The 27515-nt window shown below is 40.3% G+C and overlaps 1 protein-coding gene across 2 annotated transcripts in view; it reads right to left on the minus strand.

Annotated features, from left to right (window-relative positions):
• Positions 1-14007: 14007 nt before the first annotated feature.
• The window catches only part of f8 (coagulation factor VIII, procoagulant component), a 37423-nt gene continuing 23915 nt past the window's right edge, over positions 14008-27515 (minus strand). The window contains exons 15-25 of one of the 2 annotated variants that reach the window (XM_041220764.1): positions 26866-27087; positions 25064-25292; positions 24280-24462; positions 23006-23122; positions 22802-22873; positions 22153-22238; positions 20864-21019; positions 19771-19915; positions 19188-19333; positions 16262-16444; positions 14008-15752 (exon numbers count right to left, since the gene is read on the minus strand). In XM_041220764.1, coding sequence (XP_041076698.1) covers positions 15603-15752; positions 16262-16444; positions 19188-19333; positions 19771-19915; positions 20864-21019; positions 22153-22238; positions 22802-22873; positions 23006-23122; positions 24280-24462; positions 25064-25292; positions 26866-27087 — 1689 coding nt within the window. In that variant the 3' untranslated portion in view covers positions 14008-15602. Of the gene's footprint in view, positions 15753-16261; positions 16445-19187; positions 19334-19770; positions 19916-20580; positions 20671-20863; positions 21020-22152; positions 22239-22801; positions 22874-23005; positions 23123-24279; positions 24463-25063; positions 25293-26865; positions 27088-27515 lie in introns of those variants that run through there. The other variant, XM_041220765.1, reaches the window with a different exon arrangement.

A 27515-nucleotide genomic window follows, 5' to 3' on the forward strand; every position in this document is an offset into this window, starting at 1 on the left:
TTGGAGTCTTTCCATTGTTAAATTTGCAGACACAAAAATAGAAGGAGTGGCAAACATCATTGCAGCAACAAAGGTCATTCAAAATGATCTAGACAGTATTCAGATAATATAGAAAAGTATAAGGTAATACATGCAGGCAATACAAACGTCCTTCATAAATACCATATGGGAGATACTGAAATTGAAAAAGGAATCTATGAAAAAGATCTAGGAGTTTATGCTGACTCAGAAATGTGGGGAAGCTATAAAAAATGCCAACAAAATGGTCGGATATATAATGAAAAGAGTTGAATTTAAATCAAGGGAAGTAATGTTAAAATTTTACAATGCATTAGTAAGACCTCATCTAGAATACTGTGCTCAGTTCTGGTCACCTCGCTACAAAAAGGATATTGCTTTTAGAAAGACTGCAAAGAAGAGCGGCCAGAATTATTCCTGGTTTAAAAGGCAGACAGGCTAAAAGAATTGAATCTATTCAGTCTTGAACAAAGAAAGCTATGCTGCGACCTGATTCAAGCATTCAAAATTCTAAAAGGTATTGACAATGTCGACCCAGGGGACCTGAAAAAACAAACAAGGACCATGGGTCACAAATGGAGATTAGACAAAGGAGCATTCAGAACAGAAAATAGGAGGCACTTTTTTTCTCAGAGAATTGTGAGGGTATGGAACCAACTCCCCAGTAATGTTGTTGAAGCTGACACCCTGGGATCCTTCAAGAAGCTGCTTGATGAGATTCTGGGATCAATAAGCTACTAACAATCAAACAAGCAAGATGGGCCGAATGGCCTCCTCTTTTCTTATGTTCTTAAAAAACAGACCTAGCTTCAATACTGGATCAACAGCAAACCAAAGCAACTTCAAATCGTTTTTAATGTTTGTTTTTTTTCCCTATTTTACCAGTCAAAATAGTTAACACTCTGACTAGTCCTACCCAGGCAGTTTTTAAACTCAGCCTAATAGTAGAAAATCTGGCGACTCCACAAATAAAGATATTTACAGCAGCAGTAGTTACTTAGTAAATACATGTGTACTTACACATATTTATGATGCTAGTATGCATAGTTACAATGTTCTTAATGTGTAAATCTTTTTGCATGATATAACACTAATCCTAAACCTTACCCTATCTGATACAATTGTGTACTTACATATATCACGCTAAAAAAATTTACCCATTAAGCACATCGTACTATGCATAATAACATTGTAATTATGCATAAGTATACAAGTGTTTACTATGTAACTACTATATAAATACAAAATAATTAGAGAAATTTATGTAAAGTGTTACCCTACTTACAAATGAGTGAGATGGGGGGGGGGGGGGGGGGGGGGGTTGGTATCCTAACTGAAATGCTGAAATGAAACTTTTGATAAGATGTCTCTATTCAGCAGGGCGGTGTGCCATCAGTTTTAGCTACACGTTTCCTTTTCCAGTACTGCACTTGCACTGCCTTTTTATCGCAGTAGGGCACAGTGCACATACCAGACATCCTCCCTCCCCAACAGGGATTAGTAGCAGGTCTGGAGAAAGAGTTATGCTCATATTTACAGGCATTACATTTATAGAAGGGCAAAAGGATAATCGCAGAAACAAAACTAGTTTATAAATCACGTGCAACTCAAATGAATTGGAGTTGAAACTCAGGTGTCTAATATTTGAAGACATGTGCGATGTGCGCTCTGATTGGTGTACCTAATGATGACAGCACATCACTTATGTACTGTACAATGCTGCCTGGTACCTAATCATGTCCTGTGCTGTATGTCTAAGTACTCATGTGAAATTGACCAGGAACAAGGAAGCAGCAGCAGCATTGGTTAATCTATAGTGTTGTATTAGAAATCCCAGTAAGAAAATGAGAGACCGTTAATAATGCTGTAACCAGTGCTGATGAGAGGAACAAACATGGACTTAAAGCCTTTGTTAGCTCTTATTTAAAGCAAAACAGATTTGTAAAATCCCAGGTTAGAGAAGCCAGAAGCTAGTAACAGAACAGAACGTTGTGAGCCCAGGGTTATATAAACACAGCAATACAATAAACACATTCTGATAAATGACAAAAGCTAGCAGGCTGTCAAAACATGTAGAAAAGTTTTGACAGCTCCTAGATTAAAACAGAACACAGCGACTGCCAAATTCAACAAGCTGAGTTACTGAAAACGTCTGTTAAACTGCTATTATCTTTTGGGAAACCAAAGGAGGGAAGAGCAGCTAACAGCTTTCTGGATAACACAGAATAGTGTATAAACATCTAGGCTCCAGGGTTCCAGTATCTCTGACAAACATGCAGGCTATTGGAGTTTTATGAGAAATATATGCAGTGAAAGTCAGACCTACTGTAGGACTTGGGAGACTCTTCATTTTACAGTTGAGATGTTACTGTTAATCAAAGTGATAACAGATTTGAATAATTTATACTGTTTATTCACTTAACTATGATATACAGCACTGGCCACAGGTTTTGCATCGACCTGTAGAATTAACTAATTTTGCTTCATAAAGTCGGAAATGAAACCTGCTAAATAATGTTACTGCAAGCTGTTCGAAAGTGGCTCGAAAGCCTCAGGGTCATCCTTCGCTATTATTTTCATAGCCCGTGCCCTTGGGATCATCATCATGGGTGCCGTTGGCACCACGGTTTGGATCGCCAGACCAAACTTTTCCAGTAATGGCATGTACAGCTCCTCTCTCCATCTCTCCGCAGCCTCCTGTATGCTGTCCAGCGCCTGCAGCAGCGGTGAAACTGCTGCGTGATACATAATCCATGTTCTGACACCACTTGTGGCAAAGTGGTTTATTGTAGACAGGTGTAGGGGTGATGCAGTGTGTGAAAGAAGCAGACAGAGATAATTATAATCCAGTTTAGAAATGTTTTATTATCTTTCCAGGTCTGGTGACCAAACAATAATTCCAGGCAATACACAGCTATATGTATTTGTGACAGGTTGTCACGGACCAGGAAAAGAAACAGAGTGGTGAGTGAGTTGAACTGAATGAAATGCGGGGCTGCACGGTTTATTAAACATGGCAAAATAAAAGGGTTGAACAAACACAAAAACACTTTGTAAAATAAAACGGCACAGTAGCCAAAATGAACAGACACAAACAAACAGACAGACAAACGAACGGATGAATATGTAAATAAGAATTGTGCTGGTGCTTCCAGTGTGCAAGAGAAATTGTTATTTTAAATTAGCTCTCCTTTCTCTCTCACCCGTTCTCTTACCGAATGGAATGGAATTGGTGGTTTACCCCCCCCCCCCCCCCCCCCCCCCCCCCCCAGTAGGCAGTTCCCTTGTGGGGCTCTGGCCACAGTACTTCCTACAGTAAAAATGCTGCCATGAGAGCAGGTCTCCTGATCTCCCCCAAGATCTCCTTCATCGAAACTGCTGCTGGGGTTGGTGGTCTCTGGGCCTGCTCCCCCCTCTTCACAACCAGTGGCTGCCTAACTTACAGTGGAAAGGCTGTCAGCTTACTGACTAGCAGCAGAGCCATTAATGGATTTCTGGCTGGCTCTTCCAGCCCCAGGACGGCATCCTTGGATGGTGTCGTGCAGGCATCCCCGAGCAAGGACGTGGAGGCATCCTTGGATGGTGTCGTGCAGGCATCCCCGAGCAAGGACGTGGAGGCATCCTTGGACGGTGTCGTGCAGGCATCCCCGTGCAATGACGTGAAGGCATCCTTGGGTTGTGTCATGCAGACATCCCCGAGCGATGACTTGCGGGGAGTCAGGAAAAGCTGGGGTGCGGGTTTTGGCTTTCTTCGCGGCCACTGCGGCCAGGTGGTTCTCCCAGTGCTTCCAGTTCTCCCAGTGCCTATGCAGGGGCTGCTGAGGACCGCCAGCATCACGTCCTGGTCCTTCCTCTAATGGTAGGGGGAACCAACAGGTATTCACCCTCTGCTGGTGGAGGTGGGAGCGGCAAGCAGTCCTCCCACGTTGGCTGAGGTGGAACCAGCAGGTATTCACCCTCTGCTGGTGGAGGTGGCAGAGGCAGAGGCAGCTGGTGCAGCTCTCCCTCACTTGCAGGGGACTGGTGCGGCTCTCCCTCACTTGCAGGGGACAGGTGCAGCTCTCCTGCTCACTCTGGGGACAGCAGTGGGACCTCTCCCTCTGACTCGGGAGGCAAAACCAGCAGGTATTCTTCTGCTGTTGGTGGAGATGGGGACAGCAGGTATTCTTCCTCTGCTGGTGGAGATGGGGACAGCAGGCATTCTTCCTCTGTTGGCCAAGATGGGAACAGCTGCCTCTTGGGCTTTGGATTTCCACGGTCCCCTGTCTGGGCGCTGGACACTCAAGGGCCCCCCATCTGGGTGCTGGAGGCTCACAGTCCCCCCGTCTCAGGGCCTTCAGGCAAAACCACTCCTCCGCATTCTCCAGCTCTCCATGATTGAAGACCTTTAAAAAGAGAGGGTCTTCATATGGGCACACATCCTGGAGGTGCCCATACTCCATGCAGAAGACACACCATGGAGCTCCTCCTTCTTTCAGCTCCTCTTGGTGATTATGCCATGGCTGGCTTTCTTTCTCCTATACAATTTAAATAAAAAAACACACTTCCCTCCTTCCTGGTCCGGCTCCTGGAGGCGTTGTTTATCCCATGCAGGACATCATATGTGACAGGATGGTTGCAGTCCGCAGGTGCGTGGTGATGTCAAGGACCAGGAAAAGAAACAGAGTGGTGAGTGAGTTGAACTGAATGAAATGCGCTGCTGCACGGTTTATTAAACACAGCAAAATAAAAGGGTCGAACAAACACAAAAACAAAAACACTTGCAAAATAAAATGGCATAGTAGCCTAAATGAACAGACAATAAACAGACAGACAAATGAGCGGATGAACACATAAATAAGTACTGCTCTAGTGCTTCCAGCATGCAATAGCAATTGTTATTTTAAATTAACTCTCCTTTCTCTCTCACCCGTCCTCCACTTCCCGAACACACAACCAGTGAGTGAAAACACGTTGCTTTTATACAGCTGTACCGAGGCTTGATTGCTAATAAATCATTCTATTGGAGTCTCGGTACAACTGCAAGTGAATTAATTTAGTGCAATTTCCCGTGCTCACATATTATTACAGTTTAGAAGTGCTGTGCAAGCCTCGTGCCTAAATACAAATATAAATTTTAAATCACTCGTGCTACAGACCCATTTATATCCTGTGCACCAATACCTATACACTAACATTAACACACCACATACAACATATAAACACACAAATACGCACGGGAGTGGGGCACATTGCCACAGAATTGCACTGTTTAATAATAACGGGTTGCAGTCCCAAATAATATACAAACACGGTCACCAGTGATAAAGTTTATATTTATGACAAAAGTGCAGTGTTGTGCGGTTTCATGCTGGCCCCTGGCAACAGCTCCGGAACTGTGCTAACTGCATGATAACGTAGAAGACTAGAGAATTATAAACAAACAAAAACACAACACTCACGATTTCTGGCAACAATACACCTTTTCTGTCCTTCTGGCTTTTACTCACTACAAACCAAATACGAAGGAACAGATTAGATTCTCCGTCCCCCTTATATGCTGTCATGCATGACTCCTTGGTAAACAAATGCAGCTGCCTTTACAATCTGCGGCTGCTACATTGTTTCCCTTCCAGGTCAATACATTCTTGCAACGGAGTCTCGCCTTTTTTTCCAGACTGACCGACTTCCCGACCCAGGGAAAGAACGGTCAAGCCAGCCCGTCAAAAGAACTCTGTCCTCGCTTAGTACCCTCACAGGTCGGATGGGAGATTTACAACCAAGGTTCATTGTATTTCTGTCACAGGGTATTAGAACACAGAACAAAGACTTGACCGGTTAAGGTTACAGGTTACAATCTTTCCTCCAAACGGATCACTAATCTGAACAGAGTGGACGAGAGTGGACTTGTAACGGGCAGTGTCGTGTGATGTATTACAGGATAAAAGCTTAGCCCAGCCTCCACCCAGTTACATACTGTACTAGAAACTACACTAACATTGGTGGGCCAAAATGGCCTGTGCCTTTTTGATGTTCTTATGAAAACACTACAAAATAGCACCTCTGCAATAGTTATTTTATAAGCTTACCCAGTTGAAATGTAGCGATAGCACTAATATGGTTCACTGTAAATATTTAACTAGGTGTGATGATCTTACACCTAGTTAATTTTTTATTTTCTTGATGTTTAATTTACAATAAACATCAAGTACAGGTGTTACAGACTCCTAGACATTTATCAAAACGGTACAGGACATTCCAGGGATAATCAAGGCTTTAAACTTTTTTTTTTTTTCTCTCATTAGCACAGAAATAGTATCCCTGTCTGTGGCAAGGCGTAAGCCCTGCACATGGTGAAATATATAGTTTATTGTATGTTTTTGGGTTAATTGTTAATATATTGATTTAATTAATTGTTTAGCTGCTGTGGTGCTCTGCTGGGGAGGATTACCCGTCTGCTTGAAGCAGCAGCTGAAAGCAATCAGCTGTTCCAGCAGGTGGGTGGACGTGTCTCAGCGGAGCGTCAGCATAAAAGCATGGCGATCACTGTGATCGGGGCTGCTGCAAGGCCTACCGTTTTCACGGCCCCTTTGATTTATAGTTTGTGGTATTGTGTTTTATTTTGCACTTATTGTACACCTTGCTGTATTAGTCCTCTGTGCGTTACCATCGCTGGTAATGTCACATGACCACCTTTATTTTACTTTCGTTTTCTGTTTGTGTTAATAAACCCTGTGCGCCTGTGGCGTTTTAACATCAACACCATGTGTGTCTCTCTGTGTGCATGAACAGTGCCTACCCACGTACGTAACACGAGTAAGACCCTGTCAGTGTCCCTGATTTGTTTTCTCTTTGTTTTGGGCGAAGCGTATTTGTCTACACTGTACTGGACAATTACTTCCTTTGCAGTAAGCGATGCAGGGTTCTAATGAATGTACAGTGGGTGACAGGATAACCAGCTTCACCAGAGTCGATGAGGACATACAATCTGGGAACAGGTGAATAATCCAGCCTCACCAGTGTCTAAGAGGACATACAATCTGGGAACAGGCAGATACCCTCCCCTGAAGCTGGGTTAACTGGTGACAGCTTTTCTATTTGTACTTGAATACATGCTTGTTTGCTTGTTTGCTTTTATTTTTTTGCAAGCTGAGGTTGCTGGGATCTAATTTGTAACCTAATCAAGATTCAAACCCAGGCCTCCAGCACAGATTTGTGTATCATGTTTAAACACTATTGCACCATGTTTTTTCCATAATTAAAACATGAATTATTATTATGGTCAGCCCTGATTTCCAATGGCGAACCAATACCAGGCCATGCTTGGTGTGGCACCATGGAAACCAGTCATTGCTACTGCATACCATGAGTGACCAGGAAACAATCATGGAATGGAGTGGTAACATTGTTTTCTCCATGCCGGGGAGACGTGAAACATGGCTGTGTTGCTCATATACCAAGCATGTGCTGGCAAACATAATCTGAGCATTTTACAAATTAATTGTTTAATTTGGAGGAAAAAATTCAAAAACAAAAAACATAATACAGGTATCTGAGTATTACTACAATAAACCACAGTGTGATGCAATGGTCAAGGTACAGTGACATTGATACCATATGAGAACACTCTGGATACCCGTGCATTACCAGTGAGACAGGGCTTGCTATAGACTCTTCAATAGGAGGGCAGTGACTCACGTGACACAGCAGAGACATGCAATGAAAACCACACAGATAGGAACTGCGATGATGGCCGAGCGAGGAATCCCAGCTTTGTAATGTTCGTATGTGTCGAAAAGGCTTTGCCTTACTCCTCTTTTATCCCTAGAAAAAGCTACAACACAACAGTGATTCAAATAAATGTCCAGCACAGACAGGCAAAGCAAGGGCTTTATACACAACCAACCCTGTTCTAATCTGAAGCAAGTTCAAAGGCAAATTTCCTGAGAATGGAAACATTGTAACAGTGTCAAACCAGCATGACACTATACCTTAGGATGACATTTTAATGATAGTGCCACTGTACTTATATAGTGACTTTTAAAAAGTATAAAATAGCAGAAACAACAATACCAATATGATCTACTGAACACTGCATAGAAACAAACAAACACCAGTGATCAGTCTCATTGTTAGTTTTGTTATTTGGTACTTTTTAAACAAAGTAGAAGTCCAGTTCAGGCAGTTTATTGCTAGATTACTGAAATAATTGTATTCCTCTCTGAATGGAGTTTTCTAAAGTAAAAATGTTCCCTCGGTTCAGAATAGGACCAATTGAATGTTATACTTTCAGGTAAAAAGTATATATGCATTGGACATTGTCACATTGAGCACTGTTGGATATGCCAAGGCAGTGTCCTCCAGGGCCCAGTTTACTCTATACAGTGCCTTCATCCTCTTTATGGGTGACTGTTGATCCTGCCAGATTCCTGCTTTTCGTCCATATTTAATATCATACAACACGTGTCTATGTTTTTACACCGCTGACCCGATTTCATCTCAGAATCTGTTTCTTGCATTATTCAAATCCAACGACAGAACGACTGGATGAATTACACTGTTCCAAATCGTGCTGCTTTGCCAAGCAGTCATTCTCAGAATTCAGCTGTTTAATTTAGGTTTTCTATAATTGTAATGGTATTAAAACAGAATACGCCTTGAGTACTCATAGGGTGTTGTGGTTATTTCACTGAGAAAAAAACCCCACGGACATCCTCATTTGTGTGATAACTACTGCACTTCAAGAATGCTTAATCTGCATTCTCTGGGATATCTGTGAACTGGTCAAGTCATTTTTAATCAACCTCAGTGATACAAAACAAACAGTAAATATCCCTTACCTAGATTGATATGATAGCTACCAGTAAGAATGTTATTTTCCTTCGCTGGCTGGGGTGGCATTACATTTCTTTCTGGGTTTGCTTCCCCTTGCAGTCTGTTTATTTGCATGTCCAGAAGCCTCTGAATCAGGTAGGACTGTGAACCACACTTTTTGCACAAACCCATCCCTCTGCATTTGGCTTTGGGCAAAGTCAAAATAACAACAAGCAAACCCAACTTTAAGGCAGATCTCATGACTAAATCCATATGCAGTATGGGCTCTTCCTCTTAAGCTTTGTGACCTCATCAATACACTTTGTGACATCATCTTGAAGCTTTGTGACCAGATATAAACAATGGGGTGCGGCAGTGATGATGTCAGTTACCCATTTCCCTTAGTGATTGTTATTACATAGGTCAAACGGTAACACTTTAGTTTAGGTATCAGAGATACGTGCTTATAAATAATCTATAAACATGTTATTCATTATGCTATTAAAAATGATAGAACATGAATAGAAATAAGATTATTAAACACCTTTGTCATTGTTTTTTGTGCTATTGTTTATAATCGCTTATAACGGATATAGTCTTTTCAGGTCTGTTTGTCTTTCTATGCCCGTCTGTCTGTCTGCCAGTCTTTATATGTCTGTCTTGCCAATTGTATGGGGTTGCTTTGTTTTTGCAATACAGTTATTATACACTTTTGCCATTGTTTTGTTTTTGCTATTGTTTATAACCACTTATAACGGATCCTTAAACTAAATTGTTACTGGTCAAATTTACATTGGATAAAACCATCTTCAATCTAAAATTAGTTCAAATAAAATGTATGTATGCATATGAAAACAATATATAGCGCTGGCTCTTACTTCTATAAAGCTGAGGGAACATGAAGCCACTTTGTGGCTTGGAACTTGGTTTCAGGAGACTAGGCCACTGCATGGCACACAAGGGGAGATTTAGGATTTGATATAGCAAAGTTGTCACAAAGTTAAGAACATAAGAACATAAGAAAGTTTACAAACGAGAGGAGGCCATTCGGCCCATCTTGCTCGTTTGGTTGTTAGTAGCTTATTGATCCCAAAATCTCATCAAGCAGCTTCTTGAAGGATCCCAGGGTGTCAGCTTCAACAACATTACTGGGGAGTTGATTCCAGACCCTCACAATTCTCTGTGTAAAAAAGTGTCTCCTATTTTCTGTTCTGAATGCCCCTTTTTCTAAACTCCATTTGTGACCCCTGGTCCTTGTTTCTTTTTTCAGGCTGAAAAAGTCCCTTGGGTCGACACTGTCAATACCTTTTAGAATTTTGAATGCTTGAATTAGGTCGCCACGTAGTCTTCTTTGTTCAAGACTGAACAGATTCAATTCTTTTAGCCTGTCTGCATATGACATGCCTTTTAAGCCCGGAATAATTCTGGTCGCTCTTCTTTGCACTCTTTCTAGAGCAGCAATATCTTTTTTATAGCGAGGTGACCAGAACTGAACACAATATTCAAGATGAGGTCATACTAGTGCATTGTACAGTTTTAACATTACTTCCCTTGATTTAAATTCAACACTTTTCACAATGTATCCGAGCATCTTGTTGGCCTTTTTTATAGCTTCCCCACATTGTCTAGATGAAGACATTTCTGAGTCAACAAAAACTCCTAGGTCTTTTTCATAGATTCCTTCTCCAATTTCAATATCTCCCATATGATATTTATAATGTACATTTTTATTTCCTGCGTGCAGTACCTTACACTTTTCTCTATTAAATGTCATTTGCCATGTGTCTGCCCAGTTCTGAATCTTATCTAGATCATTTTGAATGACCTTTGCTGCTGCAACAGTGTTTGCCACTCCTCCTACTTTTGTGTCGTCTGCAAATTTAACAAGTTTGCTTACTATACCAGAATCTAAATCATTAATGTAGATTAGGAATAGCAGAGGACCTAATACTGATCCCTGTGGTACACCGCTGGTTACCACACTCCATTCTGAGGTTTTTCCTCTAATCAGTACTTTCTGTTTTCTACATGTTAACCACTCCCTAATCCATGTACATGTGTTTCCTTGAATCCCAACTGCGTTCAGTTTGAGAATTAATCTTTTGTGCGGGACTTTGTCAAAAGCTTTCTGGAAATCTAAATAAACCATGTCATATGCTTTGCAATTATCCATTATCGATGTTGCATCCTCAAAAAAATCAAGCAAGTTAGTTAGGCACGATCTCCCTTTCCTAAAACCATGTTGACTGTCTCCCAGTACCCTGTTACCATATAGGTAATTTTCCATTTTGGATCTTATTATAGTTTCCATAAGTTTGCATATAATAGAAGTCAGGCTTACTGGTCTGTAGTTACCTGGTTCAGTTTTGTTTCCCTTTTTGTGGATCGGTATTACGTTTGCAATTTTCCAGTCTGTTGGTACCACCCCTGTGTCAAGAGACTGCTGCATGATCTTGGTTAGTGGTTTGTAAATTACTTCTTTCATTTCTTTGAGTACTACTGGGAGGATCTCATCCGGCCCAGGGGATTTGTTTATTTTAAGAGCTCCTAGTCCCTTTAACACTTCTGCCTCAGTTATGCTAAAGTTATTTAAAACTGGATAGGAACTGGATGACATGTGGGGCATGTTGTCAGTATCTTCCTTTGTAAAAACTTGTGAAAAGTAATCATTTAACATATTTGCTATTTTTTTTTCTTCCTCTACGATTTTGCCATTTGTATCTCTTAAACATTTAATCTCCTCTTTGAATGTTCTCTTGCTGTTGTAATATTGGAAAAACATTTTGGAATTGGTTTTAGCTCCCTTAGCAATGTTTATTTCTATTTCTCTCTTGGCCTTTCTAACTTCCTTTTTGACTTGCGTTTGCAGTTCTGTGTACTCTTTCTGCGTACTTTCTTTTTGGTCCTTTTTTAATGCTCTGTAAAGTGCCTTTTTTCGCTGAATATTTTTTTTAATTGATCTATTAAACCATTTTGGCAATTTAGTTTTACATTTAGATTTGTCTACTTTAGGGATGTAATTGTTTTGCGCCTCTAGTACTACATTTTTGAAGAACAACCATCCTTCTTCTGTGGGTGTTTTCTCTATTTTACTCCAATCTACTTCTGTTAGTCTCTGTTTCATACCTTCATAGTTTGCTTTTCTAAAATTGTAAACCTTAGCTTTAGTCTTTACTTTTGGGGATTTAAAAAACACTTCAAATGAGACCATGTTGTGGTCTGAGTTTGCCAGTGGTTCTCTGACCTCTGTTTTAGTTATTCTATCTTCGTTATTTGAAAAGACTAAATCAAGGCATGCCTCCCCTCTAGTGGGTGCCTTCACAAATTGTGTTAGGAAGCAGTCATTTGTCATTTCCACCATTTCTATTTCATCCTTCGCGCTACCCACCGGGTTTTCCCATTTTATTTGGGGGAAGTTGAAATCCCCCATTAGTATGGCTTCTCCTTTGCTACACACATTTCTAATGTCATTGTATAACAGATTATTGTGCTCACCGTCTGAATCTGGCGGTCTATAGCATGCTCCTATTATTATGCCTTTTGAATTTTTGTCTGTTATTCTGACCCATATTGATTCGGTTTTATTTTCTTTGTCCAGGTTTAACACCTGGGCTTCAAGACTGTTTCTTATGTATAGCGCTACCCCTCCTCCTCTTCTGTCCTGCCTGTCTTTCCTATACAGTGTATACCCACAAATATTATATTCGTCCCCATCACTCTCAGATAACCACGTTTCTGTAACACCTATCACATCATAGTTACCTGTTAGTGCAGTAGCTTCAAGTTCTAGAATTTTGTTTCTGATACTTCTAGCATTTAGATAAATACATTTAATGGTTGTCTTACCTGAGTTGTTGTTCTTGTTTTGATGCGGTCTCCCTTCTGTTTTTTTGTTGATTTCTCCCCCCTTCCTTTCTAGTTTAAATGCTTCCGAACCTGCTCGAGGATCTTTTCTCCGAGTAGACTAGTTCCCTTGTTATTTAAATGCAGTCCATCCCGTCTATACAGATAGTCCTCGTTGTAGAATGTGGTCCAATGATCAAGATAGGTGAAGCCTTCCCGTGTGCACCACGTCTTCAGCCATTCGTTTTGATTAATTATTTCCAGCTGTCCATATGGTCCTTTGCAAGGTGCGGGTAGTATACCAGAAAATACCACAGTTTTGGTTTTCTCTTTTAATTTCCTTCCTAGCTCTCTGAATTTGTTTTGCAGGGATTTTGGTCTGTCTCTTCCAATGTTGTTTGTACCGATGTGGACGACTACTACCGGGTCGTCTCCTGTTCGTTCTAGGAGCCTGTCCACGTTTTCAGTGATGTGCTTGACCGAGGCTCCCGGAAGGCAGCACACTGTTGTAGTAAGGGGGTCCAAACTGCGAACTGAACTTGCTGTGTTTCTCAATATGGAGTCCCCAACAATCATGACCTCCCTTCTTTTTGCTGTCTGGTCACCACTGTCAATAGGGTCCTGGATGTTGTTCCTTTCATTCTCTTGTTGTTGGTTCTGCTCATCAAAATTCTGAAGTGACTCAAATCTGTTGGTTGTTTTGATTTCTGGTGGTTGTGTTTGACGAAGTTTCTTTTTTTCCCTGTTTCTGCCTACCTGAACCCAGCTGTTCTGACCTTCTATCTCCCTGGTGGCTTTCAGTCTGTTAGGGGTGATGCAGACTTCCATGAATTGTGGGTGTGCCAGTTCCTCAAGATCCTGTTGCTGTCTCACTTCTTCCAGCTCCATTTCTAGCATACTTACTAGTTTATGCAAATCCTGGATCGCGCGGCACTTTACGCACACTTGGTTTAGCTCCGCTGGGTTTTCTCGGATTTCCCACATCAAGCAGGTGTCACAGATTACTGGCTTGAAGACCATGTTGAGGTTTTTTTTTTTTTTTTGAAGTTTAGTTTCTTCTGCAGCCGTCAGCCTGCTTTCAACCTGCTTCGAAACTGCTCTGTACTTTTCCACGCCTGTACTTCTCCCACTCGCTGTCGCTTCCACTCGCTGTCGCTGGGAAGACTGCCTCGTTTGACTGCGTTGTTCCTGGAACCAGGTTTGAAGCCACTGTTCCAGCATAAGTGGCTTTGTGTTCCCTTGGCTTAAAGACACTGGCTGTTCAAGCCTTAGTTACATATATCTAAGACAAATAACTAGAACAGAAAAGCAACTTAACACAGCCTTTAAAAAACACACACACACACATACGAGTAATTGAAAAATAACCATTGAGAAAGATTTAATTTGAAAAGGAAATGAGGCTACTTTCTCTTTACTAGTACAATAAGAATGGTTGTCTTTAATAGAGTAATGTCATATATCAAAGCCATGATAACACAGTGATAAACCCAGACTGCGTCTCTCTGTTCTAACACCAGATCTGTACACTGTAAATGTTTCCTATAGTAAAAACACAACAAGGTGCAATAAAGCATTGTGACAATATGATGAAGCTGTTAATATTGTATAGAGAGATATGATAAATGACCACATGGCATTAAACAAAACCCAAGCAGCTACTATGAGCTGCAAGAGCTTATATGGACCAAATGGTCTCCTCTCATTTGTACATTTTGTATTATATTAAAAATCATGACAAACCATGATAAACGATAGTAAATGCATAGTATTACCATGGGAAAACTGCAGCATTACAGTGGTAAACTTTTATAAGGGTGCCGGTATAATATTGATCTCATTTCACTTTTGAAGTAAGTGAATGTGTTACATTCTGGTAATCTGAACACAAAGAATGCTGGTGTATAGAACTAGAAACCACAGCGTTTCATTCATTACTATCTGAGCGTGGGATTGTTTGTATTGGATCGTTACACATTGATGGAAAACACCAAACATGAATAAAACAATATTAAGTTCCACTTGTGATTACGGTGGATCTTATGGCACACAGAGCTATTATTTGATTTTGATTCAAGAGTATAGGGTTAGACCCCTATGATTGGACACAACAAATACAATAATTAATTGTAAAGTTCCCAGACATGTATCAAAAATTAAGATGGAGCATACAACTTAAATATATGAATGTTCATAATTTAAAGATTATTGTATTTGTAGAAATCAACTAAATGTGTGTGATTGTTAGAGTAGGTGCACAGTAATAGCCATTAACATGATGTGCTTATTATTTCAGGAGTGATAACAAGAGGAGATTCAGAACTTTAAAATCCACTGACCTGCTTCTTTTTGGGTGAGCTGTGTGCCTGCTTGCAGTTAGACCATCAGATATAAATTGCATTTGGAATCTTTGTATATCAAACAAGAAGCTTCAATTTCATTGTATTTCTGTGTTGCATATCCCTTACTATTGCATTGTGTTCTGTTAGTCCAATATCCAGTGTCTAGCAACAGCCTTGCAATGTAGCTTGTCAACTCTGTCAGCCCCACCTACTCGACATTATATACAGTGTGCGACTGCTCAGTTGAAAGGTTACATTGTCACATGATTTGATTGGAATGAAGACTTATAGTCTCAGCATTTAGGATTCTCCAGACAAGCACAAAGTGAAGTTTTTAGAGAAAAGTGATAATAAGCCATAACCCAGAACTAACACCATACTATAGTAAGGGTGTTCATTGTGAAGCTCTTAAAGAAGAAAAAAAAACAAGTAAAGAGCAACCCAAGAAAGAGGTGGCTTGCGCAATTGCTGCTAAAGCTGATAAGAGGTAAGACAATAGATTTTAAATCTGGGTTATAACCCCTTGAATTATTGTTGACATCTGTACTGGTGGTTCCCGCTGTTGATTAATAACCTAGTCTCTCTAGTATTAGTCTCTCAATGCTGTCACTGCTGAGTGTCACAGCCCAGGAACTCAACGCGCAGGGCAATTTCATTCTGCCAGCTTTTCGGGTGAATCCTGATGTATCTACTGAATATCGGAGGCTGAAAAGTGTTCAGAGTTTCTTTATTATAATCTGTGTTCCCTTGGAAGACCTACAAAAACAATATATATGTATTATTCATCACATGTATTGTTTTACCTGCCGGTAACATCAATAAATGCCACTCCTTGGTTGTTTGTCACTGACATACTTGGGGTTTCCAAAATACTCTTTTTTCAAGTACTGTACTACAAAATTCAAGTACCCTAACTACCCCCCAATTTGAATCCAGCCCTTGAGTTATGACAACTAGTTTTAAAATCCGTTCATTACATCACGCTGAGATGTCTGTGTGAAAATTAAGCAAAAACAGTTTGCCTCCCCCTCCTCCCCACCGCTTTTTTGGCTTTCTCCAATGGAGGAGAGCCGGTGTTGAGCCTCTCTCTTGGCTTCTGTACGGTATGCCCCTCCACTCCCCTCCACTCATCTGAAAGCTAATTTATGGGCAGACGAGGCCAAAGAATGTACTGTAAATATGTATAATGCAGTAGTGTTGTCTATTTTATGTTTCAATAAATATTCTATTGCATGAGTTTCCTGACTGAGCTAACCTGTATTTACCTGAACCCTGGGCACCTGCTTCTCCAGAACAGCTGTCCATGTGAACCCATCATTGCTGAATGAGACAGTGAACTCAGTCACAAACATATGGGTCATCAGGCTCTTGGCACCTTGCGTTATTATTCCAGTAATTCTTTTCACTTCTCCAAAATCCACCTTCAGCCATTCGTGAGGGTTGTTTGCCTATTCCATTAAAAAATAAAGAAATAAAATGCCTTTACTTTTTAAATGATTCCCTTAATGATTTGTGACAGCATTTCTGATCTAATCTGCCAGAATTAGTTGATCATCCAATCAAAGTGTTTCACAATTTAGGGAGAATGAGTCCTTGGGTTTATTTTCCTTACTGAACATTTAGTCACTTATCTATTCAGTAGATATGATGGAAAACAGATTCAATTACTTTATTAACTCAGAAACCTGGGAGGGACACACAGAATAGTATAATGGTTATAACGGTTAATGGTATATTATACTGATAACTGATAGTAAAATGCTGCTCTGCTGCTGCTGCTAAATTGGTGGTCGACTGTCACTTTTCTATTGGATAACAAACAGCAGTCGACTAGCTGGTATCACCGAATTGTGGAATGGTTAGGGTTACCAGGTGTCCCGGGAAAACCGAGATTGTCAAAGTTTTCAGCCTTCATTTTTTGTCCTTGTCGGAAACAGTAAAATTGTTAAATTGTCCCAGTTTTTCTATTGTATTTAGATTTTTTGTTTAAAGAACACAAGTGTAGCAGTGTGCTCAGCAAGTTAACAGCAGTCATTTATAGGTTATGTTAGCGCCATTCAAAAATACAATAAACAGCTTGTTTTTAAAATGTTCTCTTGATAGAATCACCAGCCATGTTAGCCTTTTAAAAGAGTCCAATTGTGTCTTGATAAACAGCCCTTTTTATTTATACACGTATAGAGCAAAGTGAAGTGTGACGTTGAATGCGTGACTATTTGAAATCGACCTACAGCTTCACTTTTAAAAACATTTGAACATTTAGCAACTTTATTATTTCAGTATACTATACCTGTGACTGAAAGAAAGAAACAAAGTGGCAAAGTATTCCAAATCTGGATGTAGCAAGAACACATTTTACAATGTGTCTGAAAACAATATGTTAACATTAAAACAAGCCGGTATGGAAGTACAATTTTAATAACACAGTGACTAACTGTAAGCAGTAACCACTAAAATTTAAAAAATCCCTCTGCACAGAACTGCTTGGATTATGAGTAGGGGTCTACTTAAATCGCGAAATATGGGATTGTCCGTGAAATTAACCTTCAAAATAAAATGTATATTATTCATACAATATGCAGCTTTGAAACTTCAGTGGTTACCGCAATGCAATAACAGTTCACTTCAGGGGCGCTGGAACTAGGGGTGCGGCAGCACCCCCTTGGCTTTGCATGGCTTCCACCATACACAGGGGTTACAGTTTTGTTCAATGGCTTTCAGCATCCCCACTTTAAAGCTTGTTCCAGTGCCACTGCTTCACTTCTTTAAAATCAGGTGATAGCACTCCAGTCATCACAGTGGATCACTGATTGAGAGTGTCTGTAGACTAAGTGAGTGCGGCTGTCACCAGGCTGAGTGGAAGGATCAGCGTTGCATACACATACAGTTCATTAAACAGGTAAATAGGCTGAAGATGACCGACAACAAACAAAACAAGCAAAATATGTTTCAGCTCTGGATCGTGTGAAACGTTTCCAGTAGGAACCTGACATGCAGATGGTAGTAAGTTGTTTTTAATCTGGCAACGTGACTGGATCAGTACTATAGGTACGATCAGTCACTACCACCTCGGTTTTACAACCGGCTGCCTACTTTTTTTTACTGCTATTCGCATTTTTGACCCAAATCAGGTGCCTTTTCTGTGTTTTGACCCTAAGCTAATTAAAGCAATCCCTGGATGGCAGAAAGATCAAGATAACAAACATGCTGCTTGACCTCTGTCAAAGAATGCCACATGCCATTAAAAGTAACTGAGTTTTGAGACTTTTCTGATCGGTTTCCAAATCTCTACAAGTTGGCAAAACGCTGCCTTACAATTCCAACCAGATCCATGGATGCTGAAAGTGCATCTCAATGTATGGACAGGTATTCACACCACAGAGACAGAAGATGGCAGAAGGTGCTGCATCCTGGCGTTTAATAAATAAATAAAGTGGACTGTTTTATTAAGGTAATCAGAAATGTGTATTTTGAAGCTTTTTGTAGTATTCTGCATATATTCTACTTTGTTGTATACAGTGTATGAATACATGCAGGAAATATTAGTGGAATTTGCTATTTATGCCATGACCAAGGCAAGAAAAATGTTTAATATCTCCACGATTTAAGTAGACCCTAATTTTGAATTCCCCCTAAACACATAACACGACACTTGCATTTATTAATGTTTTATACAAATCCGTTGGTATTTTTGTGGTTTGTTTTTGATCTCTACTTCTACCACAGTTATTGCGGTCTATAACTAGCATACTTCTTGTTTTCACTCATGTCAGTAAACAGACATTTCTTTATAATTCATTTTTCCCCCTTTTCTATCAGCACACGAGACCCATTTCGAATCTGGGATTGATGTGTTCTGTTATTGCTATAATATATTTTGATTTACTGCTGTTTTTTGCTGGCAAACTAAAAGATCAGTAGGCTGAATTATTCTTAGGTACCTGTTAAAGGTAACGATAACATTTTATATTAACGACTGTCGTACAATTAAACTGTGTCATAAACTACACTATGCCACTTTAAGGTGTGGTACTATTATGATTTTTTTTGTGTTAAATTTGTTTTTCACTACTTTGTAGATATTATCTAAATGTCTAGTGTTGTCCACCATGGCCTGGTTGCTAGTCCCTGAAACCATCTCTGAATTATGGTGTTAGGGAGAACGAGTGTAGAAATACAGTAAGAGCTTACCTTTGGTCTCCAAGCATTAACAAATATATTCAGGTTGAGACGAGCAAGTGAAGGTTTCCACGAATACCAACGTTCATAAAATGAAGACGCACTGATGTGATTATCCTGGATCAGACCTCTCTCCATGCCCAATGGCATAGAACAGCCTGGACAAGGAACACAGAACATACCATGACATTCAAGAACAAGGAATACAGGGCATAGCGTGACACTGAAGAACATGGAACACAGGGCATAGCGTGACATTGAAGAACATGGAACACAGGGCATAGCGTGACATTAAAGAACATGGAACACAGCATAGCGTGACATGGAAGGACAAGAAACACAGGGCATAGCGTGACATTGAAGAACATGGAACACAGGGCATAGTGTGACATTGAAGAACACGGAACACAGGGCATAGCATGACATGGAAGGACAAGGAACATAAGGCATAATGTGACATGGAAGGCTTGCAAACCAATGCTTACCTCTTATTAGCTTTATTACAACCCCCCCCCCCCCCCCCCCCCCAATTCACAGTATTTTGCTATTCCTATCATCATAAATAAAATTGGTCATACCTCAAGGAAAGACTTACTGTTCAAATCACAGCCAATGAGCTCCATGCGAAGGGTGGGCAGGTTGTTGAATGACAAGGGAAGCACTCTGATATATTGGGCAATTATAGGAGGAGAAAAGGTGTTCTCTTTTGTACCAGAGCCATCAACATTCCCCAAGAAGATCTTCAAAATACAACCACAGAAAAACAATGAGTTCTACTGTGGAAACTTGTAAAAATACATTCTAAACACTGAAGAATCTGGACACATGGCACAGCAGATCACAATAACCCCCCACAGCACAGACATTTCAATAATCGTGCTTTAATGATGATGTGATGTACATAAATTAATAACTGCCTCAAACGCATTTGGTTTAGGATTCACACTGCCTGGCCAGCTGGGCGAGGCAGTAGACACCTCATGACAAGTAGTAACAAGGGGCAGCTACAAGGGAGGCTGAGGGGTGCGAATGAATTAAGAGCAATACAGGGGTGAGTTACCAATTTATTTATTTGAATGTTTTTTTATTGGATCTCTTGACATTATCTCTGCCTAAAAAATCCTAGTCCAGGGCTTCCCAAACCCCACAGCTCTTAATTACTTAGCTGAATCCTCAGCTGATCTAATAAGTTGCTCAATTAGACCTTTTAAATTGTTTTCAGCTCTTAAACAGTTGGAAATTTCAAGTTAACTATAACATTTTATAACTTGAAATCTAAACAATTTAAAAGGCCTAATTAGGCAAATGATGAGTTAAATTATGGGTTTGTTAATAACTGAGAGCTCAGTTGGAATGAAAACCAGAAGACACTGTGTTCCCCAGAACCGGGTTTGGGAAGCCCTACCTTTCTCACTGACTGCCTTTTTAGGACTTCCTGATGCCCAAGAAATCACATCATATGGTGGCCTTTCCACGCTCCAACTGGTCTGCACACCTAGCATGAAGAAGGTAATGGAGTTTTTGAAAGTGGAGTTATACTGGTGCTATGGTGACCCAGAACTGCGTAAGGAGGGCTGTTTCAGTTGATGTGACTTCAAAGGTATGAATTCACAGCAAACAAGAAGCTCAATCAAAAGGGGTAGACCGTGCTTTTGTCTCTCATTGAATATGGATATTTAAACTCTAACCTTCTCAAAGCGTGTGGTGTTGCCTTTGTACCTCTTCCAGGATTCCTGCTCTGTTCTGTAAACTATTTGGAAATGGGTGACGAAATAGTTGGATAACCTCTGCTTGGCTCCCTGGGTGCTAATGCCATGTATCAGCATTGGCCTCAGCAGGTCAACCTGAGGGAGAATGAAACTCTGCGTTGGTCTTCGAGATTCTATTTTACTAATGAGCCTTCGAGACCCACGTAAGCTTTTGTTCCATTGTTTCAGGGTGTGCAGGGTCAGGGGTGCAGAAATTGGCACAGGTTTGATTTTGCATGCATTTTTTTTTTCTGTGTAATGTGTAAAATGACCACTAAGCTTAATGACAGCTATCTTGGCAGTTACCACATCACAGACAAACCCATTTATTTTCTATTGTATATCTACAGAATGTAAAGCCATGGATTTTCTTTTGAGTAAATTAGTATTTTCACATATGTGACTGGGCCAGCTTTTGGGTCAGTAACTACTGTCCTATAAAACACAGAATCTTTGGTGAAAATGTATAAAACCGAGAATAAAAGCCTTGATTACAGATGAAAACTACATGAAACTACAGTTCAAACATGAGATATCCACCACTGTGTTTTATTATTCATGAAGTAGATTTCACAGACTGAGAACAGGAACATTGTAACACGTTTTGAGTTGCAAGCATTTCAAGTTTTTTTATTTATTTATTTTTTTAATCAAAACATTAGCTCAATCTTTGGAAACTAGACTTAAAAAAACAAACATTCTCAATAAAAATTCTTTAAATCTTTCTTTGCCTGGCTTATAGCTTGTTTGGAGAATCCAGTGCCTTCCATTCAAATCACAAAACAATGTAACATTTGCTAGCCCCACGCACTCTATCTGCTATATATATGACCCCGCCCACCTTCTATGTCTATCTCTGTGGCCCATCCCACTCTCTGTCCATATCTGTGTAGCGTGGAATTAGAACAGAATAGAATTAGGATTCTCAAAACCAGGTAAAGAACGATTTTGAGAAATGTGATTAAAAATACAACCCAGGACCACTCAGGATGATTACAGATACCATCAAATAGCAAGGACAGTATAAAATATCTATATAAAAATTTTAAAAATATTTAAAATGACATTTGAAGCTTTTTACTCTTTACAAAAAAAACAAACAATAACAAAACAAACAAACAAACAAAAACCTAACAAGAAACAAACTATCCAAGCTGTTTTTTTTAGCTTGTTACACAAAATAGGTGAAAATATGCTATGAAAATAACATAGAAAATCTCAATGCCTACCTGAATCCATGATTTACTGATCTGGCCAATCCAGGCGTTGACAGAGCCAGACATATCTAACCTCGCCAGCTGAGGAAGCCAGTTACCTTCAGAGAAAATACATACCGTGGTAAACTTTTATAGAAGGAGGCATTGCACTGCAACAGTACCAACACACACAGAGACATTACACCAGCTCCTCTGAGTTCAGCTCTGTTAGAATATCTTCATTGCAGTGGAATAGACTTACAATCAAGATTGCAGTGAAATGAACCACAGTATTGCTGTTATTGTCACCATAGGGAGGAGAGTTTATAATCTGTGAGTGTGCTATTCTCACCATAGGGAGGAAAGTTTGTAATCTGTAAATCTGCTATTCTCACCATAGGGAGGAGAGTTTGTAATGTGCGAGTGCTATTCTCATTATAGGGAGGAGAGTTTGTAATGTGCGAGTGCTATTCTCACCATAGGAAGGAGAGCTTGTAATCTGCGAGTGCTATTCTCACCACAGGAAGGAGAGCTTGTAATCTACAAGTGCTATTTTCACCATAGGGAGGAGAGTTTGTAATCTGCGAGTGCTATTCTCACCATAGAGAGGAGAGTTTGTAATCTGCGAGTGCTAGTCTCACTATAGGGAGGAGAGTTTGTAATCTGCGAGTTCTATTCTCACCATAGGGAGGAGAGCTTGTAATCTGCGAGTCTGCTATTCTCCCAGATGCCATCCCAAGTGGTTGTGCACATTCTGAAACACAAAGATTTACATTAAATAAAAATGGAAGGATTTATGAGCAGATTCACCTGCCAGCAAAGCATTGATCTTCCATGTATAAATATATTAAAAACAGGAAAGGCACACAATACAGATAGTACCTACTTGGAGAGTAGACCAGGAACTGTGCCCTCATCCCAGACAGCTGGTACTCCCCGATCATGCATTCCACCAACCAGGACCCCACTTTCTCAGGTCTCATTTCCACTGTCCCAAATCTGCCTGGAGAAATCAAGCAAACCAAGAAGCAGGTAAACCATGGGACCCCTGCTCACCAGGACTTGTTTAATCATGAAATATCTTCAATACCTATTTTTAGACTGTGAAAAGTATTGTTTTACTGTGTAACAATGACAGGTAACTTAATTGGAATTCTTTCTGTACAGTCACAAGACTGGTTGAGTGGTGACAGACCCGGAACAATAACACACAGGACAGAGACGTGGAGTTTTGGTGAATAAATGAACAACCAGAAAATAAAAAGGTTGTAACAAAAACAGCTCACGGCACTTGAGGCCAAATTAAACAGACAAACAAAACGAATAGACATTAACAAACAGGGTGGACGAATGCTGAATACAAAACAGCTACAGTGCTGGTGCTTCCTGCACTCGTTATATTTTCTTTTTCTTTGTTTTTAATTCTCTCCTCTCCACACCCATTCTCCACTCATGAACACACAACCCCGAGTGAGTGAAAACATGCAGTTTTTATGCAGCTGTACCAAGACTCGATTGCTAATCAATTATTCAATTGGAGTCTCGGTATAACTGCATGTGAATTAATAAAAGTGCAATTCCCCGTGCTCACATATTATTACATTTTACCTGCACGTGAAGTGCTGTGCAATCCTCAAGCCTAAATACAAATATATATTTTAAACACTCGTGCTCGTAACCCATATTATATCCTGCGTACCAATGACTATACAACAATATTAACACACAACACGCAACATATAACACAAATAAATAGCCCAGGGGCAGGGCACTTTGCCACATTACGTACAATCAGCAAAAGCTTTCCTAATCAAACATTGGCCTGGCAATAATTGACAATCATCACTGATGCATTGAAAATCTTTTTTATTCAAATACAACGGAAAACATGTTATGCATATTATTAAACATTGTAGCATAATATATGCAGGGACAACATTTTATTATTAAAAAGCAAGCAGCAAACATAAAGTGTAGACTCTTCAGAAAACCTGAGTATAGTATACCGCATATGTGAGGCTCCAGGGATCAGGACTATCAATCGATCAATGAAGGGTTAACTGAGGCTCGCAAAATAAAAGCAATCAATAATCTACTGATTGTTGCATCTCTAATTATTGTGTAAGCTACAACCATGTAAAATAAGAATGGGATTGTTACCAGGGTACAGGCTATAGACGCCCATTCTGTGCTCCTGGTCTGTCCGCACAGTAAACGACTGCCCATGGAAATGAACTGTGTGGATCTCCCTTCCGCTGCCCAAATTCAGGAGGTGCCAGCGAACCAGGTGGTGCTGAGCCATCACCAGCCCGGGCAGCGTCTCCGCTACGTATCCATTGATAGCTGACAAGAAACAGAGATCCACAGAGGCTCTGGGTTAAATAGCTTACATGCTCCCTTAACTATATGCAATCATTCTGAGGAATTCTTATTTATTCATTGATTTTTTGTTAATTCTGTGTCAAGGTGCAGCTCTGAGTTCAGGAGCTGCTCTTCAATTCCTGTTGCATGCCATAGATACAAGTAGATCAGCCACTTCCAGAAGTAAAAGCCAGCGTCATCTAGTGATCGTCTAGTGATGGTGCTTCCTAATATGAAGACACTGGCTTATCTAGCCTACATTATGTCGATACCTTTTAGTCCAAACACAGTAGTAGTGTGATTAGAACCCTTCAGAATGATTGCAAACATTATAAAAAGGTAAAGGGCACGTGACAACAGCAGACAGACATAGTGTCCGAGCAGGGGCTGCAGTTATACAATCCATTATCCACAATGTCTACCTGTGCCATGGGCATGCGATAACAAACACAGACATAGTCGGAGCAGGGGGTGCAGTTATACAGTCCATTATCCACAATGTCTACCTGTGCCATGTTCTACAATATACCAGAGCAAGTGCCAATATGAGAAGGTGCGCTGTTATGTAAGACATTTATCATACCGTTAAATTTGTTGCTCCTTTTAAATGGCAGGTCATTTCTGTCAATCTGACAAGGCGGTTTACAGAATATCTCGATATTCTCCTCCAAGTACCAGCTCTTGGTTTCATCAAACACCATGAAGAGCAATGAGAATTCCTGAATGTTCAGCTGGCGTCTGAAGACCTTGTCGAGAGTGTTAGGCTTGCAGATCAGCAGGGGGCCCACCAGCCCCGAGTTCATATCCTTCTCCTAGGAGGAAACAGAAACACCCGGGTATGAGCATGCCAAAGCATTTCCAATGGGAATGTCCCTGTACTTTGCACAAGATGCAACAATTAGTTGATTAATTGATTATTTATCACCTTGGCTCAATTCAACATTCATTGACGAATTATCATCCTGGATCCCTATTTAGAGCCTCGCCTATATATTATAGTACTCTCAAGGGTTGTTCAGCTATTTTGTAACCCTGACCTATATCCCCACCCCCACCACTACCAAATACAATTAGAGATGACCCTTCACTCATTTTTAAACCATTTTAATTTTGGTGGTCACAAGAATGCCTGGCAAATGCATCTAAAATTAACATAATGCCCACTTAACCATGCTGCAGTTGAGTTGCAATTGAAATTCTAACTTCTCCAAGCTTTCTATCACAGGTCCTGTACGAAAGGACACAATCGTAAAGCTGTAAGAACCCTCTTATCTACATGCCCCTGTATGCAATGTTGCTGATTTGTAATTGTATTGGGTGCGTTTCATCCATTCTCAAATGCTGGTGGCTATTTGATGCCCTGTAATTATAAAGCTCAATTTAGTAAAAACATCATGTGAAATGACCCTCCCTGTTATTCCACCAGTTTCATATTTCCTTCTACTCCTGTTTCATTTATTTTCCCTTTGCTTCCCTTAAACCAGGATATTTAATTTCAATAAAGAGGCTTTTCAACACAATTTAGAAGGGAACGTGTAAAATACAAGCCAAATGGTAATATTGAATGTGCTCAGCAGGATTAAACAAATCTAAACCTAAGCACTGTTGAAAAATATTTAATAAAACTTCTTATAAAATTGGGAGCCACACAACATTTTTTCTTCTAAATTAATAATTTCAAAAAAATATTTCTTTACTTTGCTTAAACATTTTTAGAAATACTCAAGAAACTCAATGGAAAATGTTTCAACATTAAAAACAATGAAGACATTGAAACAGACTTTTAGTCTAAGCGTTTGTCATTGAAAATATTAATATATGGTTAGCACTGGTTAGTATGGTGGCTCATTGGGGCTCACACTGGGTTATAGTTATAGATCAATATGTAACACTGTATGATGAGGGGCTTGCACTGGGTTACAGTTATAGATCAATATGTAACACTGTGATGACAAAGGCTCGTACTGGGTTATAGATCGATATGTAACACTGAAGACAAGGGGCTCATACTGGGTTATAGTTATAGATCAATATGTAACACTGTGATAACGAGGGGCTCACGCTGGGTTATAGATCAATATGTAACACAGTATGATGAGGGGACTGCACTGGGTTATAGATCAGTATATAACACTGTGATAACGAGGGGCTCGTACTGGATTATAGATCAATATGTAACACTGTGATGACAAGAGGCTCGCACTGGGTTATAGATCAATGTGTAACACTGATGACAAGAGGCTCGCACTGGGTTATAGATCAATATGTAACACTGATGACGAGGGGATTGCACTGGGTTATAGATCAATATGTAACACTGATGACGAGGGAATTGCACTGGGTTATAGATCAATATGTAACACTGTGATAACGAGGGACTCGTACTGGGTTGGTGCTGGAGTAGTAGGCCCATGTCTTGCAGTCGAATTCCGTGTCAGTCGGGCCCTCCTGCTTGGTCACTTTCCAGGAGTACTTGCGTATCTCATTAGGTTTGACACCCTCTGTCGCTCTGTCCTGTGAATTGTACAGAGTTGGATTCATCGCCCGGTCATACACACCATGCAGGTTGAAAGAGTACGGTCTGGAGGCCAGATTCTTGAATACGACCTGGAATAAAAATGAAACAGTGTGTGAGGCAGGACTGGGGGGTTAGACTTCCCTCCCTACCTAACTGAAATTGAATGTGCAGCAGGTGGCCTGGTGTTAATTAAATAATTGATTATCAATTAACCCTTGCCACATGCCTTTAAAAAGTGGCTGGAAAGCCAGTCCTTTGTTCTTTTGTTAGTGCTTTCTTCAAGCCTGGAGGGGAATAGGAAGAATCATCATGGCTGTGTGTGGTACCAGGGTGAGCTAAGCGTTATCACATGGTGTAGACCAGGACTCTTACAACTTTATCACTATAATCACTGCAACTGCCTATGTGATCATAAATAAAAGCTGGACGACTGGGAGGCGTTTTCAACATCAAAACCCCATACATCCCTCATTTCTCTATGGATACCCACACAGTAACAGAACCCCCCTGTTACAAA

Source organism: Polyodon spathula, chromosome 20, assembly GCF_017654505.1.
Source record: "Polyodon spathula isolate WHYD16114869_AA chromosome 20, ASM1765450v1, whole genome shotgun sequence".
Classification (NCBI taxonomy): Eukaryota; Metazoa; Chordata; class Actinopteri; order Acipenseriformes; family Polyodontidae; genus Polyodon; species Polyodon spathula.